This window comes from Canis lupus, chromosome 29 (assembly GCF_048164855.1).
Source record: "Canis lupus baileyi chromosome 29, mCanLup2.hap1, whole genome shotgun sequence".
Lineage (NCBI taxonomy): Eukaryota > Metazoa > Chordata > Mammalia > Carnivora > Canidae > Canis > Canis lupus.
In genome coordinates this window covers 16,718,734-16,737,613 of record NC_132866.1, presented here as the reverse complement: position 1 = coordinate 16,737,613, position 18,880 = coordinate 16,718,734, and the positions used below count along the sequence as shown (strand labels likewise).

Below are 18,880 nucleotides of genomic sequence, written 5' to 3'. Positions count from 1 at the left end.
GGGTGCACGGTAGCAGCTGTTGATCTGCACGGAGCCCCAGGACACAATGGCCAGGCCAGGGAGGGAAGAATGGCCGGACTCTGGGAGGCCCCGCGCTGCCCCAGGCCGACACACTCGGCCTGTGTTATTCTGATCTGACAGGCTCTTTTGATTCCGCCGCCTGGCTACCTGTTATCCCAGGATCACAGCTTTGCTGGCCGAGCGGCCGCCTATTCTATTACAACCAGGAGCCTCCAACCCCTGCTAACAACAAGCCCGGGTTTAGGAAACAGCATCTTGGTTATGCACGCAAAGGGCACACATCTAAGGGAAACAGAAGTGTTGGAGGCCACCGCCTCACGCACAAAGGAGCAGCAGCTCGTGTTTGTACCCGATGGACCACAATTGCGGCGTCTTTCCAAACTGTGCAGCGAGAAAGTGTCTCTGGGCCTCCAAAGTCACCCTGCTCGGAGGGCGAAGGAGATGTGTCCGGGAAAGAAACAGAGCAGGTGTCTACACCTGCCAGGGCCAGGGGGGCACCTGACTGTGGTCTTGGCAATTCCTGCGCCAAACCAGAATTTTCCAGCCAGAAGGAACCACAGGCATTAGTCAGCTCAGCTCTGTCCCATTTTCCAGTTGAGGAAACTGAGGCCTAGCGATGCAAGTGGCTCAGAGTCACACATGTGGTTTGTCTCCCTCTCGGTCCCGCGTTCTTCCTGTCTCAAGTCCTCTTTCCTGGGACTTTCCCCCCCAACAACTAAATCCAGGTTGGGTGTAGATACGTTTGCAAAGAGGTGCACACCCCATTAACTGCTGTTTCACTTACATCACTCAGATGCAGCGCGTTGAGGCGGGCTCTGGTGAAATCGGGGTGGTCGGGGATCAGCGTATATCTGTGCAGGGATTCCGCATCCCCCAATCTGTACAGGCGCTGTGGGTGAGACAGGCTCATGGTAAATACGGAGCTGCGCTGGCTGAGGTCACAGGTGAGAAGCGGGCTGCCCCTCCCACCGGGTGCCCACCATGGGAGCAGATGCCAGCCCTGCACATGGAGAGCATCCCTCTAGAGCCCACCGTCTGACCAAGGCGGCCATGGGCTGAGAGTCAGATAGGGCTGGCTGATTGTAAGTAGAACCTATCTAAAATATTTATCAAGATCTGCTCCAAATGGGCCCCAAACCAACATCTTGGTTGGCCACACTTGTTGTTTTACAACAAGTATAAGGTGTGTGGCTCTTTCGAGAATCTTTGCAGTTGAGTGTTGTTCAAGCTTTCTACTAGGAACAAGATGTCTTAATGCCCTTATTGTTTGAATAATGAATAATGATAATAAAAAAGACACAACAGCTAATAAGTCTTTTTATCCTGAATGGATAAAGGGCCTTAGTATGTTTTCAGAAATTTTAAGTTTTCATAGTCTATCTGGGGCCCAGGAAGACACAATTTTAAAACTCAAGCTTTATCTCAGTTGCTATTTTTAGAGCAGTGACCTAAGAGTTGCAAAGAATTTTAGGAAGGGATTGAGTCCCATCTACTTTAAGAGGGGAAAATATAGTATTGAATATTCTGATCCTTTTCCAAATTCAATATGGGCTTTACAAACATGAACCTGTCAGTACAACATTTGGACTCTGTGACAAGGGGTCGGCTCTGTCACTGTATGTGAAAATCAAATCTCTTAACGACCTCAGAGAAAAAATATTTAACTTCCTATACTTCAAAATAAATATAGGAGAGAAGAAATGAGGCTAAATTGTCCAGAAAGCATAGAAGCAGAAAGAAGCTTTTAATATAGCTGCTCCTTTTTTTTTTTTTTTTTTCCTAACTGGCTTATGTTCGGCTTTTAATTCCATTACCATTTATCAATAATTAAGATGTATCTCATCTAGTGTTTTGTAAAAGATCATCAATATTACACAATATTATTGCTATTATTATGAACCAAACCAAAATAGGGGGTATTTATTGAGGACTTACTACATTCCAGATACTTGCTAAAGGCTTCACATACATTAGTTATTTAATCCTCATTTAATTCACTTAATCTTATGAAATGTTGCTATCATTGCCCTCCTTTCAAATAAGGAATGAGAGGTTAGGAGAGAGTAACTGGCCCTAGATCACCCAGGTAGCACTCCCGTCTACCCCAAGCCCATGCTCTTAAGTACTGAGTACTGAACAGCACTACCCACTACCGGGCACGTAGGGTTACTGATGAGAACATGCCCACCTCATTGCAATGCATGTAGCTGTTCTTGGCGTGAACCAGGTCTGGGGAGTCAACCACCGTGGTGAACTTGATACTATCTGGTTTCTTACGGTATTTGGTCTGTAAGAGAAAGACACAGATTCCCACTGAACAGCTGAACACCATGCATTTTTCTGGATGCATCTTCACCCCACCTACTCGGTATCAGATGTGCCAAAGATATTATTGGAATACAGGTCTCTCTTCTTGGTAGGTCCAAGAAGACCCACCTCACAGGGGTCCAAGCTGCCCCTCTGATAAGGAACATTTTATAAGAATTTACTCTCCTGGGGGAAAAAAAGGCCGCACAATACCAGGGCACACCACAATAAGGAAACTCAGCATCAATAGGACCCTGTCCAAGTAAGTTCTGCTACTAAGAGATGGAAGAAGCTAGTGCCCCCCTGGAATGGATCCCTGGGCAAGAATCTCCAGGCCACCAATATGGTGGGGTGTTTGGTAAAGGTAATCATCCCTGTAGAATGTGTAATGCCCTCTGAAATCAGATAACCCCAGACACTGGACACTCTGGGTAAACTCTGTGGGTGGATGGCAAATTCTGCGCCCCCATGAAAACAATGAGTCGGCTTAGCTCATAACTACCTGATGTACCTACTAAGAATCTCATAGCACATCATCTGTCTTACTGCCCAGTTTGAAACATGCCTTTACCTCTCCAGCAAGTGAACTCATTTGGAGGGAAATCTTGTTCTGTCTTGCGATTTGGTTGCAAAAGCCCAGGAAAAACACTGGGGGTCCAGGGGCCACGGGGCCCTCTTGGCATCTCCACCCTGTAAGCAGTTTCCCTCCTCAGGAGGAACTAAACACCAGGTTGCATTTACAACAGAGCTGGGTTGAATGGTACCTCGCTGATGAGTTCTCCGGCCTTCTTTGCACTCTCTAGCTGCGGCGAACTCAGCGTCAGCCATCCTGTCCCCTTCATGCCCATCAGGTCTGACTTGTAGCGAAACTGTGGGAAAAAGATCATTGGTTTTCACCAACACGGCACTGAAGACCATCTGGTTATTTCAAGTTCCTTGATTTGTAAAAAGCATTTGTATTCGTCTTCATTGTAACACATTGACGTCTTCATTCGGACCATATTTTGTGTATTGTTAAGCCAAACGGTGTGAGTTTGTGCCCTCCGCCAGGAATTAAATCATGGAGCAGGCCCTACCTGTGAATGGGCAGGGTTAGAAGCCAAGGTAATGGATGCACATGATCCCTTAAAAAAAAAAAAAAAGAGTAGAGATCTACCCCAAGCCCAGGCATCAGCCTGGATTATTCTGTTCCCTTCTGGCAGAGAGGCGACTGCCTGCCTGCCTGCCGCCTAAATAGAACAGTTTTACCCACCTTCAGGTGATCAAAGGGCCCTGAACTCTGGGTCAAACCTGCTGGGACTCAGAGCAAATCGCTTTACCAAAATGTGACTCAGTTTCTCTCTGTGATAGTTGAAGGTCATAACAACCCTGCTGTTCTCATGAGAACACCTGAGGGCCCTAAGGAGCAAAAGCCACTCTATGCATTGGATCTGTTTTTGTCTCATGGTGGTGGGGGGGGGGGACGGGGGGGCGGGGGGCAGAGACAATGACAGCAGGACTCTAAGAACCACACAAACTTAGATCCAAGCGGCCTACAGCATGTAAGCCATGTAAGCTATTCTAATCTTTTTGTGCCTAGGTTTATCTCCGCCTCCCACCATTGGCTCAGGATTTGCTTATATTGCAAAGATGGGCGAGGCCTTACCCATTTTCTTCATTTTTAAGGACTCAGAAGATGAGAACTACAGCAGCATTCCTGGGAGAAAATCCTGAGCTGTGCTGGAGGACAATGGGTCTGATTAGGAGTCTCCTAAAATATTAAATCTTATTACCATTCTGCCATCAGCCCACCATTACCGAGGACAAGACAGTCACAGGAACATTTTTCTTCTTCTCTTTATGGAAATCAGGCATTTTTAAAGGTGGAAAAAGAGTCTCCAAGGAAATCTAAAATTTGGATCTAAACGAAGTTGATAGCGTTTCCCTAATTTAGATATAAGCTCTGCTGTAACGCAAAATATCACTCCAGAAACCAGTCTTTCGGCCTTTTTAGTTTCCTTTCATTTCAGGATTCACAGCGTCCCTCACAGCTGGCCTCAAAGAGGGTCCGTTTCTGATCTACTGTCTGCTGGTTAATGCCCCTGTGCAAATTCCACTCTGCTTTCCAACTGGTGAAGGGAGGCATCACTCAGGTTCAGGAGCAGGTTTCAAAACCCCATGTCAGTAAGATTGCTTTTTATACCACGATCTTTCGGTCTACACCGGCAAAGCTTTTGCCTTCCACTCTGATAAAGAACAGAGAAAATTGGATAAATTTCTAAGTTAGAGAGAATAATCCTACAGGGCCTCTTCACAGCCGGGCCTTGCTCCTTTCATAGGCAAGATGAAGTGGGGAGCACTCTTTCAACTTGCCTTTGTCGAGCTGAACAGTACAATCGCAGGTAAGTCAGAAAGCAAGATGCAGGTTCCCCAAAGATCTGACTGGGCCTCAGACTCTCTTATAAATGGATTGTCTATTGATATTTCAGCTCCCAGCCCAGGTGTGACTATTCACGCAGACCCTAAAAACAACACGCCTGCCCTGGACTTCATGATGAAAGAGGGGAGTCGAGAAGAATCAGCTACCCAAAGATGGTCTGAAAGAAGGATTCTAAGATAATAAGGGACGCACTCATGCTGCCCAAGTGCACCTGGCTTCCCCAGATGGCAGTCCTGCTGTTCCTTGCACATATTAAGGCCTGGAAGCCACCTTCGGATTCCTCTGGGGGGGGGAGGGGCGGTTCTCCCGGAGCCCCCAGTTTGGAGCACAGGCTACAGTTTCTGGTCCTCAATTTTCAACAATGTAAACAAATGTACCCTGGCAGTGGCCAGGGGAGGAGGTCTATTTGTCATATTAATGAGAACCTTTAAAATCACCCTCTTGCTTAGGGCATGGTTTGCTTTAGACTCATCAACTCATGCAGGGCTCACATCACCCTGCAAAGGCGGGGTTCTTATACCCATCTACAGAACAATTTTGGAGTTCAAGGGACTGTTCAGATTCTCAGAAGAGCCAAGGGCTGCTGTGTCCCCGGGTGTACCACACAGTCATTCAGAGAACCCTTAAGAGCCAGAGCACCTGGGTTCCTAGTCCAGCCACCTGGGGGAGCCAAAGAGCATCAAACCAGGAGTCCGGAGACCAGAGCCTCCCTTGGCCTCTTACTTGCTATGGGGCCTAGAGCAAGTCATTTCCCTGCCAGCCTGTGACCCTGGGCAAGTTACTTAAGAGTATAGGTGCTTCAGTTGCCACATCTGTAAAAATGAGAGTCCCACCAGTATGTACCTGGATACTAAATGAGATAGTTCGTGCAAAATATTTAAGCAAATGCCTGGTCCAGAATAAACATTCCATACATTTTAGCTATTGTTGTTGTCATTGTTTCTGGCGGGGAAACTGAGGCTCATAGAGCTTACGGAGTCTACCCGTAAGAGTATAGGTGCTGTAAAAGGATCATGCAGCTGTAAAAGGTGGGGTCAGGGCTGTCCTCTTGACAGTCCCTGCAGGGGCTTTTCAAAACTCCCTGCAGTCTCCATCCAAGATCACAGACATTCACGGCCAGAGCATTCCTTGGGCAAAGCATGTGTCTCAGAGACCTTCTGGAGACAAGTATGCACACAGGACTTGAGTGATCATGGCCTGAGGCCTTCACCCTAGTGGTGAGCACCCCTGGGCTCCCTCTGGCCCAACCCACAGCTTCCTTTCTAGCCTGGGCAGGAGAGGGCAGGAGAAGCAGCTGCAGGACAGGGCTACTGTTCCTCCCCCAGACTCTGCTGAATCAAGTGCACACAGGGGGAGCCTTTGTCCCTTTTTCTGCACAATATAACCACATGAAATTAGATTTTCAATAATGATTGCAAGAAAACTGAAGCCTCAGGACCAGCTGGACATTATGGGGTTTCCTCTGTTTGTAACATCTTGAGACCCAAACCCCCAAATGAACAAACTTGAGGCTTATAAAGCAACACGTGAAGCATAATATGGTAATTTTAAAAATTAAGCAATAGTTTCTCAGGATTCAAAATTGTAATACATATCCTATTTCATAAAATGTCAGTGTAAGAGTACCAACCAACCACCACTTTTAGAAAATCCTCTTCTTTTTAGATTGTTCTTCCTACTTGTTTTAGTGTTAAAATATCCTTTTCTTTCCAGAAACAAAACAAAACAGAACACAAAACTGTGACATAAATGGTAGCTTGAGGTAATATTTAGGGTTTTTTTTCCTCACTCAATAAAAAAAAAAAAAATCTGATGATATATTGATGCCATTATCTTAAAAACATCTTCCTGTGATCCCTGAATTCCGAGGTTACCAATCAAATCGACCCTCTTTGCTTTTTGTTGGAGGAATGGAGGCCTAGGAAGCAAAGGGCTATTGCAAGGACACGTAGCCAGTAGGTGATAACGTGAGGTTTCCAACGAACATCTTCAGGTTCCCAGCTTGGGCCCCCTCACCTCTCCCAGATGGCCTGCGTATCTCCCTCTGGGATCTGCCCTGCCCCAGAGGTCTCCCCCCTCCCCCCGCCCCCCTAAGGAATAGCTCATTGACAAGAGGGTCATACCATGAGCTATATTCTTGGAGGTGGCAGGATGGCCATCTAGCAAGTGGAAGGCCTTTCCAGTGGAACTTGGGCGGGCACCTTGCTACTGTGTCCTCGGTGTGGGGCCCAAGGAACGCATCCTGCCCCCCACTCAACTTGCTTATGAACACTGTGATTCTGAACTTCCAGCAAATTGTGATGAGTAATTAGGTGATCATTAAATCATTACCGTGCTGACTCACAATTAATCCTCAATTATGTGTTTATACTCTGCCTGTGTCATATAACTCCACCTAAGAGCAGCTGCTGCCCTAAAGACAATGGGAATTGAAAGGCTTGCTGCAGAGAACAATCCAAATAGCTAACACTGTACGTTTCTCTGGACCAGACACCACGCTAGCTTTCTTCGTGTGGACCAGTCCTAAACTAGCAACTGGGTTCTTAACTGGATGCAGATGTCCCAGGTACATCTGGCCATATTGAGAAACACTTTGTTGCACTGGGGGAGGGTGGCACTTTTGGCATCTAGTGGGTGCAGGCCAGGGATGCTGCAAGGGACAGGACAGGGCCTGCCTGTAACAAAGCATTGTCCAGCCCAGAACATCCTAGGTGCTATGGTTGAGAATCCCTGATATGGATGGGAAGGGTCCCATGGGCTGCACTCTAATATGAGAGTTTCTTCCTCATAGGGCTGCTTGGAAGCCTAGAGAGACAATGTGTGCAAGATCTGGGGGTACAGTGCCTGCCACCCAGCACGAGGCTCCCACGTGCAAACCATGCCCACACTATCACCATTACTGCATCCCAGTGGAGGAAGCTGAGGGGTGGTAGGGAAATGGGACTGACTCCAGCATGCTCTGCAGTCACTCCAGGTGGTGCTCGCCTGGGTGAGGACCTCTCCCTTCTGTGTCTGTGTCCACACCTGCATTGTAGGAAGCATGACTCCCCTGCATTGAGCTCCCTCCCCAAGAGCAAGATGGGTAAGACTGTGGGCTCTGGAGCCAGTCCTGCCTGGCATCTCTCACATGATCTCATCTGGAAAGGAGAAGTCAAAGCTGTCCCCACCTCACGGCATCACAGCAAGTGGGACAGTAACAGCAGTCAGCTGGTCATGTCAGCCATGACTGGATCTACTGCTTTCTGGTCGTGACCTTCACCCCCACCACACAGCATCCAGCCTGTGCACTCTCTCAGACCCCACTCTGGACCACGTCCTCCTCCCTGGCCCACTTGATTCACGCCAGCCTCAAATAAGCTGAGGCTCCTCCTGCTTGGGGACTTGGCCTTTGGATTTGCTCTTCCGTTGGCTGGAGTGGTCTGCCCTTCCTTCATCAACTTTGGTCTTTGCTCAAATGTCACCTTTTCGTGGGAACTCCCCGGACTACACCCCCAATTTAAAATTGCATGTGTGCAGATCCACCTACCCTGCTTTGTCTGTCTCCACAACACGTGTCACCATCCGACATACTTTGGATCCTACCTACCATATTCTATCTCCCTCCCATACAGTGGAAGACTCAGAAGCACAGCAGTTTTTTGACTTTCTGGTTGACTACGGTATCCCCAGAGCCTGGAATGATGGCTGGTACACAGTAGGTGCTCAAGAAATGGTTGTTAGATGATTGAATGATTCCAACCTAGATGACGTAACATAGACCCAGCAAGTCTTGGTTTGGGCAGGGTAGGGTGAGGGAGAGGGGGTTGTTGGATAGGCAAAAGAAGCAGAGATTTACACCCAGGCTCGGTGGAAGGCCCCCTACCTCACTCTGCAGGGCGTGAGCTCTCTTGGCCCAGGACATCTTCAGGTCCTCAGGCAGAGCTGTGAACTCATGGCACCGTGTCCTGTAGTCGTGGTCGCTGGCTAGGGCCTGGGCCTTCCTGGCATGGACCAGGTGCACCATGTCCATGGGCAGGTGGTAGTGGGCTTGGCTGCTCGCCGCTCCCCGCCTGTACTGAAGCTCGCTCTGCAACTGGCCTACCCGCCAGCAGTGCTGGAGTCGGGGGTCATCACTCACACTCCGGGCCCCGATCAGCCTGCCTCGCTCCTTCACAAAGTCATGTCTGTAGAGAAACTGGAAGGGAGGACCACAGTCAGGGGCTGGCATTCGGCCTGCTTAAATTCCACCTGCACGTTTTCACTGCAAACCCTAGAAAAATCACCTATTCTTACACTAGGAGGTGGTGATTATAAGAAAAACCACAGTGAGGTTGGCCTGAGAGCATGCTTCCTCCCTGGGGGTTGAACAATTAAAACATCGCTCCATTCTTCCTATCTAATTAAAACCAGATCCTCAGAACCAAAGAAAGGGCCCCACTCCCCTTACATGTCCTATGGCCAAAAGGAATTTATCAAAAAAGGTAAAAGAGAAACTTGTGCTTTAACCGTTCGTACTTGGCAAAACATTAAACCCAAAAGACAGGATCCATTTATTTGAAGTCCACATTTTCTGTGATTTGTTTGTGGGAAAGAGAAAGTCACCTTCATGTCCCAAAGCTATGGACGCTATCAACAGAGTGGCTGAAACACAGCTGGCAAATCCTAACGCCAACATGTGAAACTACAGAGAGCCAGGAGGGAGATGTGTTAGGGCTGTGTTAAGATTTCTATTGTGAGTTTGCTTTCGAATTCCAGGTAAAGCTGGACAGCTCATGTATTATGGGGTGGGGGTGGGGGTTGTTGCCCAGACCCTGCAATTAGAAATAAATCATCATCTCTTTCCTGCTGGAATCCTTTGCCTGAATTTAGCTTCTGATTAACAGAAGCTTTCTTTCCCTCCCTCCGTCAAAGAATCTCATTTCTAACTAATATATTCTGCAGGTGACATCCTGTCTCACATGGTGATAGATTTGCTTTAATTCAGGAAAATCAGCCGTAGACATTGTTTTACATGAAGTTAACAGAAATTAGGCAAGATGGAAGGTCATATCATTCAACTCACATCACTGGCTATATCTCCAGAGACGCGAGCAGCCTGGAAGGGGAGAGCGTCTATTGTCAGCTTGTAGCCTTGAGCACGGAGATTACGCCAAGACTCCTTGTATTTTGCCTACAGTAGGAACACATGTAGATCTTCTTTAAAAAAAAAAAAATTACATGAATCGGTGAACAAAGGCTACCCTGTTCATTTGTAGTACAGTGTTCCCGAATCGATTTCTGACGAGCAAAAGCTCTCTCTTTTGCAAAGAAAAATCTCATTAGCACACACGCTGTAGTGCGCGCTGGCACGCGTGTACACAACACATTTGTAAAAAGGTGTATTTACGGTGAGCATCAAAAAGACATTTTTTTAAGCTTCTGGGAACACCAGAAGGGTCACTGTTAGATCCCATCACAGCCCCAGACACGCGTGGCTTTGGAGCATGTCTGAGCCCCGGCAACAAGAAAGGCTTACGTCACTCAGATTGGCTGCGTTCGCTTTCGCTCGGACAAACTCGGGCAGACCCAGGGTCATTGTGTACCGGTGCCTCTCATCCTCTCCGGCTGCTTTATAGAGGCGCTGGGTAAAAAAGAAAAAAGAACAAGCAAGGAGATAATGCTGTGTGTTTCTGCGGTGCTGGAGGTCCCTCGTTTGCAAGTGGGAGATAGGTTTGCGGAAGGCCGCTCGCTGGGTCGTGGATACACCTTCTGCCTTGGGGAAGATCTTTCTTTCAATAAAGACACTCTTTCATGAGTCAAATTGAGTGGCATAAAAGGAATATGTAAGAGATTGCAAGTTGCTTTTGATGGGGTTCAGGACAGGTTACCCCGAAATATGGCACCTTGGCATACCGAATACTTTAAGCAGAAGGACTGTCTGAAGCCGCAGGTGCTAGGAGAACTCTTTGTCGTTTCCTCTCCTGAAGCAGGTCAGAAGAGCCTCCTGTGAGAGGTGCCCTCCCTCCACCCAGAGGAAATGAGCATCCTTATCTCCAAAGACCGAGGGCACCCAAGAGGAATCTGAGTGAACAGACCTTGCTAAGTGCACCCCTGTCCTTAGCTCATCCCTTTTGCCCTCTCGCATCTTCCCTCGACTTTCTACTCTCCATCAAACCTAGTACAAAAAACGTCCAGGTTTAACCGTTTCTCCTTGTCTTCGTTTCCTCACGGAGGCTCCCGTATCGTGTAAAACTCATACTAAATAAACTTGTACGCTTTTCTTTTGTTAATCTGTCTTTTGTTACAGAATCCCCACTGAGAACCTAAGATGCTTCAAGAAAAAGGTGGGTTTTTTTTTTTTTCTCTCCTCTACACTTTGTTCAGCAAGAAGCTAAGGAAAGAAAAACACATTTAGGAACACCATCAAGGTTCTTCTCATTGTAGACTTTTCCCTTGAGGATATAGTGTAAAAGATGATAAATGCTAAGATCTGGGAGATTTAGGAGAAGCTCTGGTGGGTGGAAGAGAGGTTCCTAAACCCCGTTCTGCATCCTTTACTAAAGCCCCGGCTCCTTCCAAGAGCAAACTCATGCCAGTGCTACCCTGGGTGGCCTCAGCCAGTTCCCAAAACATCTCCTCTCGTGATCAGAAGTGAGTCTGTGGTTGGTGAGCTCTCTGAGGCCAGAGGCCACCATATGAGGCATGGTTGCCCCACCGCATCCAGCTCACACCGCAGGCAGGATGGGCTCAAGAGGAATTTAAAATTGAGACTGTCACTGCACAAGCCCTTGGGACCATTCTTACCCCGAGCTGCTGGGTCCTACTTTCTGACTTGGGTGAGAGTGGAACCTCGTTGTATAAATAGCCAAATCTCAACTGACTTCTCAAAGAGTCAGCAGGAGAATTTTTAAAACTAAGGACGATGCCAAATTTAATTCTCTGCCAAGCTCAATTTCTATTTCAAACTTGCAAGAGAGCCTCTAAGAAGTAGAACCAAAGGGGCTGGAATGATGATTTGAGGTAATGAGATTCCTTCCCCTGGATGCCCCTCTGCTAGAGATGATTAAATGAAGTGAGCAAACAGCAGGTGAGGGGAGGAGGCAGAAATTCCAGAAGTCTGAGCAACACCATACTACAGAACCGCCCCTGGATAACCGCACATCCTCCCTACACTAATCATCAGAGCGACCATATAAAGGCAGTTAGCCAGTGTGTGCCTCGGCAGAACAGATGAATGACGGACCAGTACCTCTCAGACTTCAATGTGCAAAGGAAACCCATAAGGATCCTGCTCAATGACCTTGTGGATTCAGGGGGTCTGGGGTGGGGCCTGAGGTTCGATGCTTCTAACAAGCTCCCAGGAGACGCTGGTGTGGCTGGTCCGTGACTGCCTGTGGGACTAGAGACTAAAGCCAATTTCCAACTAGGCCTTCCTTCCTTCTGGAAAATGTTACATTCCATATACAACATTCTTTTCTTTCCAGGCTTCCGTGCAAACATGTGTTTTTCCCCGGCCCCAACCCCACTAAATATTCATGCTTTTTTTTTTTTTTTTTTAACAATCTAGCAGTTTTTTAAAAGCCCATTCCAAAGCCATCTGATTTTACCTCATTGGTAATCTGGTTGCTGAGTTTTGCATGAAGGAGGCTGGGAGTGTCTGTCACAGCTGTGTACTTGAATGACTGGGGATGCTGACGGTATTTACTCTGAGGGAAGAAAAAGACTCGATAAGGCATAAAAAAGGAGAACTAGCTCTATAAGCACTAGCTATAAAACCTCGCTTTGCAAAGGCTGCTAGTCCGTTCCCCGGAATCCAGTCCAACACCTGCTCTCATGATCTCAGTGAACGTGATTATTGAAATTCTGATTTTGCTCCTGACCTTTGCTCATCGGAGACCCAGAGGTCCTCAGCTTTGGGGGTGTCCCAGAAACAATCATGCAGCTTTGAAAAAATACACATTGCTTGCGCCCCACCCTGGGAAACCAGGATTCAGTAAACTGCCACTGGACCCAGGCCTCTATATTTTTTTAAAGCTCCAAAGAGGATTCTGATGCACCAGCAGGTTCAGAAACCACTCTCTGTCAAGATCTCACTGGAAAAGTAAAGCACAAAGATCAACCTAAACTCCCATGGTGAGGCCAGTTCTGTTTTCTCAGAGCTCCCAATCAATGTGTAAGCCCACCCAATACTTCCAGTGCCTTCCATTATGCCCCCTGTCCTTGCATCTACAGTGAGTGGAAGTCCCAGAGCTCTGTCAGGTGTAAGTAAAATTCCTCCTAAGCTCAAAGAGCTCAGAATTCTAGACTTCTGTACTTTTACTATGAAATTATCACCAAGCTTATGGCAATCATTTTCCCAGCCACCAGAGAAGCACAGTTGCTTAGATTATTAGTGCTAATCACCTAAAAACTAAATGAGAGGGGTAGGAGTGTCCTTATTTGACTGATTAAGAAGTTGAGACTCAGAGAAGACAGGTGATGGGATGGAGGTCACACCACAAATGAGAGCGGGCATAGAATTTCAGTCTCCCTATCTGTTGGTCTCTCAGGGCTGTCTTCTTTCTTTCTTTCTTTCTTTCTTTCTTTCTTTCTTTCTTTCTTTCTTTCTTTCTTTTTTTTTCTTTCTTTCTTTCTTTCTTTTTCTTCTTCTTTTTCTTCTTCTTCTTTTTCTTCTTCTTCTTCTTCTTCTTCTTCTTCTTTAGATTTTATTTATTTATTCACAAGAGACACACAGAAACAGGCAGAGGCATAGGCAGAGGGAGAAGCAGGCGACCCACGGGGAGCCCGATGTGGGACTCAATCCCAGGACCATGCCCTGAGCCAAAGGCAGATGCTCAACCACCGAGCCACCCAGGCCTGCCCTCTTGTCATTGTCCCACAGGGCCACTTTTCAAAGGAACCCTAGGAAAGCAGATCTTATGAGCCAGTGAATAATTCTTATGGGTTCATAGAGGAACTGGCTTGGTATTTGTAAAGCTGTTTTAAATGGCATCCAGTGTGAATGAAGAATCTAGAAAGAAGGGCTTGGTGAGTTGCCATTGTTAAGTTCAACATCTAGCTCGCTCTAGCCGTAAGCAGAGAGCTGAGTGCTAGGGAAGTACTTCTGCTGTGGAAATACACTGCCAGCCCTCACCCCTCCATCCAGGGTCCCTGGTTACCTCACTGATGAGTTCAGATGCTTTCTTTCTCCCTTCAATCTCTAATGTGCCCGGAATGACACAGGGAACGCCTCGCATAAAGTTCAGGTCTGAGCGGTACAAATTCTGTAAGGAACAACACAAAGATTCAGAAAAGCCAAACCTACAGAGCAAGGAAGCAAAGAGAAATCAGAGGACCCAGGACAACATCATAATTAGAACTCAAGTCCACCAGTCAGTCTCTCCAGATCGACCATCCTCACGAACACACAATGCCTCCCAGTAAACGTTCATCCAGGGAAACAAAAATCTAGGTCAGAACAAAAGATTTCTGCTGTCACTTGTCTCAGGAGCTGCAGAGGGACAGCGGGTTTTTATCTTAATGGAGACTATCAAAAAATAAACGCTGGAGTGGATTGTGGTTAGAAAGTCAGTTGTCTTGGGGCAAATGTGGAAATGATGGTTTAATAGGTCTTCTAAAACAAAACCCAGCAGCAGAGGGTGGCATTAATTAATCATGGGTTAAGAAAAAACTAATAAATGAATCCAGAATAATCTGGCACAGGCCTGTCTGAGTCTACCGTGCATAGGGCAAGTGTGTGTACCTGAGTGATTTGGGCTGACAGTTTAAAGGGTCCCCAAATTCACTCCCCTGCAGCCACTAAGGTGTGCCTCTCCCACCCCCACCCCCACCCCCACCCCCACCCCCACCCCAGACGTGCTGCATTCCAACTGCTATTCCAACGAGAGGCAGGGCAGGTGAGGGCTCCACTCAAGTGACATGCAGGCCCTGAGCTGAGCGTGGCAGCTCCCTCATTCCTGCAGCTGCTCTCGGGCTACTGACAGTTTATGTCATCCAGTAAACACTGTACACAGGCAGAAAATTCGAACAGACGACAGATAGCCAGATCTGAGCACCCCTCAGCTCCTAGGCCCCATCAAACCAGTAAGCAGGCTTTGTACAGTGCTTTGCTTTCCAAGCCCAGCTGGCTCCTTGCAAACCCCACAGCACAGAAGCCTAGCAAGCTGGGAAATAAGGGGCACACCGAACAGGATGCTGCTGCCTGTTGAGGGGAGACAGCCAGGCTCTCTTTGGGAGCAGCAAACTCCCCAATGCTTCCCAACACTTCCAGGCCGCCTGCTTCAGAAAACAGGCGGCATGAGCTCGAAATGCACATGGGAGGCTCATGAAGGCCCCACAACTCCTTGCAGGGACTTAGGAAGGATCTCTGGGCCCGATGTCCTGACTTCCTCTGGACACTCTCCTCTGCTTGAAGTGGGGCCACTCTGATCCCACCCTTTCCTAACAGAGCACAGGCTCCCATAGAAAACTGGTGACCCCGGGAATGTACAAAGCAGCAATAAAAACCTCCAGTCTGACCTGAGGCCAGAGGCAATGCCATCGGCAAACCTTGAACATGTAAAACTATGAACCAAGGGCATCTTGGTCAGACAGCATCTAAGTTCAAGCATCAGCGCCCCGTTCTCACTGACAGGTGTGTGATCTCGGGCAAGCTGTTTGTCACTCCTTTGAGCCTCACTGTACTGTCTCCATAAAATGGGGTACAGGCTACTACTGACACAGGCTTATCTTGAGGTTTCCATGAGATCACGCATGAAAATGTAACACTTAGTAGCAGGAAATGTTTCCTGCTGCTGTTCGATCTGTACAATTTTGCTAGGCAGGAACTCGGGACAGTGTTTCCAAAGAAAATCCTGGGTTGAGGATTTCTCACCCACCCCCTCACCACGGCGCCAAGAGGAGCTTGTGGGTCACAGCCTCATAGTCAAGTCTGAGAGGACCGAGCCCTGAGAGAGAGGCCGGGTCTCCTTACCTCACTCTGCAGCTTGTGAGCTTTCTTGGCGCAGCTGAGCCTCAGGTCTTCAGCCAAGGATGTGTACTGGGGGAGCGGGTGTCTGTAGTCCTGGTCGCTGGCCAGGCTCTGAGCCTTCTTGGCATGCACCAGGGTTACCATGTCCAACGGCAGATGGAAGTGTGCCTTTGAGAGCTCAAAGCCTTTCTTGTAATTCACCTAGAGGGGCAGACAGATCGACAGCGGCTATTTCAAAGACATCATTTGAACAGGGACCATCGGGATGGCAACAGCAATGCAATTGTCCCAGGTAAGCCTGGGAGGTGTTCCTGGCAGGACCAGCGCTCCTTTCCTGCAGGGATTGGCTTAATAAGCAGGACTCATCTCCTGATCCCGACACTCACCACCCCCAGTTCCTGGAGGTCATGTATTTGGATGTTGGAAGGCCCGTGGCTCCCTCAGTTGGGGAAAATACAGAAGTTCAAGAGACAGACATAATGTCAGTGATTCCCTTGCTCCAGTCTTTGGATCATCCCATTGTCCAAAGGCAAGAAGATCCATGGCCAACCTGTGCCCTGCCCACCATAATTTCTCCCAAACACTCTCTCAAGTTCAGATTTTAGACACCAGGAACTCTCTTCTCGGGTGAGTGTGAAAAGCTTCTTCAAAGCATCGGTGACATCCTAAGAAATCCAGGGGCCAGGAGCAGTGGGGCCAGTTCTGAGGGATGGGTATTCCCAAGGGCCCATGATGCATGCTGATGGAAGAAAGGAGTGGCCCATTCCAGACCACAAGCTGCACTGCCATCTTCAGAGAAGCTATTGGAAGGTCAGCGAAACTGACTCCGAGCTTTCTTGGAACTCGGATGCATAATGGCCACCTCCTCCATCCTTCCCAAAGCTCCAGCACACCCACTTCTAACCTCCATGATCCTCCCCTGACCCTTAGCATAAAGCCAAAGTCAATTTATGTCCAACCCCACACTCTTCGGTCAGCACCCCAGCACAGATAGGGGGAAAATGTTGGAAGTGGAGAAACCGAGGCAGAAACCATGTGAAGCTGTGGAAAGAGCATAAGATGTAGGGCTGGCTCCAGGTACACTTTCTAGCTGACCTTAGACAAGGGACTGAAGCATTCAGGGTCTAGGCTTTCTTATCAGTAGACCAGGATGGCTAAGACAATGAAGTTCCTAGAGAGCGTTTGATGGTAAAGTGAGACACAGCCTGTAAAAGTGCTTAGTCCTCTGTAACACAGCGGATGTTTTATCACCACCATCAGCCAGCTCACATTATGTGCAAGGGGACAGTGTATACACGCTTGTGCCAGCTTCCAGAGGGTCAAAATCAGGGGTTGCGAACTCAGATGTTTCCAGGAGCCAGACAAGTAGCACCAGTGAATAAAGCAGGAAGTGAAAAAAAAAAAAAAAAGCAGGAAGTGGGAGAGGAGGGGTGACTGTCTGACCAGGAGAGCACAGATCCCTTCTAAATGGAGCTCTCAGGAGTCTGCAACTAAAGCCTTGAGGAGAGGAATCCAGGTCCAGCTTCGGCCAGAAGTCTTGAAACTTTTGTGTGAAAATTTCCATTTCTTAAAGGTTTGCAATTAATTCACTCTGCAGACCAAAAAGACTGCCCCTGCAGGGCAGATCCAGCCCACCGGCCCCCATTCGTGGCCACAGGGCAAATCATAGAATGCCCAACTCGGAAGGGAGCTAAGAGGTCAACTAGCTCAAACTCTTGATGGAGGAAGAAGCCACAGCCCAGAGGAGCCAAGGGACCTAACAATGACCCATAACTAGTTAGGACAGCCAGTAGCCACAACCGGAAGGACAAAGGACATATGCTGGCTGTGCATCATTGGTGACGGGGTGGGGTGACCCCCACCCCCCAGCCCCACCACATTTTCTCCCACTTACTTCGCTCTGCAGCGAGTTCGCATACACTGAATGTGCAAGGCTGATATCGTCTTCCAAGCTCCGGGAGCCAAGCATCTGCCCTTTCATTTTCTCAAATGCCTCTTTGTATTTGTACTAAAGGGAAAGAGAGCGGGAGAGAGTAACAGCTCGGGGACAAGGGACAGGGAATGGGAGAGGTGGGTATTGGGCGAAAATGTTTTGTTCTTTTGACAGTGACTGGGTGAGTTGAAAGAAAACGCGCGGGAGTCGTCAAAAGGCCTATTCTTTCATATGCAAGACTCCCAATGACTAAAGGGCTGGATATGAAGTGGCAGGACACGTTAGCACTTGGGCGGCCCACGCTGGAGGAAGGTGGGTGCATTGTTAACAGTCTCTGCCCGCGGACTTGCTTTAGGAAAGCGCCTGGTGGAGGGTGCATTTCATCTGCCCAGGGTCCGGAGTTACAGTCCGGCATTGGGCTTTGTACCCCGGCCAGGGGATTTTTTTGTTGTCTGGTCTGTTCTTTCTCGCTGGTCGTTATCAGATTGCCCTAACGCAGTCATTTGGGAAAGCAGAGGATGGTATCCACAGGCAAAAGAAGAAGGCAGGGGTTAGGGGCAAAAGGAGTAAAAATTGGTTAGTATTAAACATTACTAATGGAGGTGGATGCTCACATCACTTATGATTTCGCCAGAAGCCTTTGCTGCCTGGAACGGAATGGCATCCAACCTCAGTTTATAGCCACCGTCCCGAAGTTTGCTCCAGGATTCCTTATAACGCGTCTGTTGGGAAGATGTGGACAAATAAAGACCTTCACGTGACCTGGTGGTTCTGCAATTGCCTTTGCTGAGATGGCGATCTACTGTGTTGTTGGGTTTTCTCCCCACCCTGCCTCACCCCCAGTGGGAGTTTGAAATCACTGTGTCTTAGCAAAAACCAAGAGTTGGATCCTGCCTGGCGCCCACCTATCGGAGGGAGAGCCTTCTGGGGAGGACTCTTTGGAGTCAGAGAGACCCAGATTTCTTCTGAGGAGCAAGCTGAGTGGAAGAAGCAGGGATAAGACGGAGTGTGCAGAGCTCCTTGCATAACATGAAGAGAACTCAACTGTCTCTATCGAAGAACAGGAAAGGGGGGAGTTGCTGATCAAGATCTCTCCTTGGCATAGCCCCTGGATACCCTCACCTATATTCTGGTGCTCCCATATCTCAGCCCCGCAGCACAAACGCCCCTGTACAAAGGCAGTTTTCCCCATCTCATTCTTCTAAATGAGCTTGACTCTTCCGCAGGACTGCCTACCTAATCTGCAGAGCTCCATGCAAATGAAAATGTGGGG

At 48.2% G+C, this 18,880-nt stretch overlaps 1 protein-coding gene across 8 annotated transcripts in view; it reads right to left on the bottom strand.

Annotated features, from left to right (window-relative positions):
- The window catches only part of NRAP (nebulin related anchoring protein), a 69,931-nt gene that overhangs the window by 6,191 nt on the left and 44,860 nt on the right, over window positions 1-18,880 (bottom strand). For all 8 annotated transcript variants that reach the window (XM_072805251.1, XM_072805256.1, XM_072805252.1 and 5 more), the window contains 11 exons: window positions 18,222-18,329; window positions 17,569-17,682; window positions 15,678-15,875; window positions 13,864-13,968; window positions 12,313-12,411; window positions 10,242-10,346; window positions 9,789-9,896; window positions 8,610-8,921; window positions 3,093-3,197; window positions 2,210-2,308; window positions 806-910 (listed from right to left, as the gene is read on the bottom strand). In XM_072805251.1, coding sequence (XP_072661352.1) covers window positions 806-910; window positions 2,210-2,308; window positions 3,093-3,197; window positions 8,610-8,921; window positions 9,789-9,896; window positions 10,242-10,346; window positions 12,313-12,411; window positions 13,864-13,968; window positions 15,678-15,875; window positions 17,569-17,682; window positions 18,222-18,329 — 1,458 coding nt within the window. The remainder of the gene's footprint in view (window positions 1-805; window positions 911-2,209; window positions 2,309-3,092; window positions 3,198-8,609; window positions 8,922-9,788; window positions 9,897-10,241; window positions 10,347-12,312; window positions 12,412-13,863; window positions 13,969-15,677; window positions 15,876-17,568; window positions 17,683-18,221; window positions 18,330-18,880) is intronic.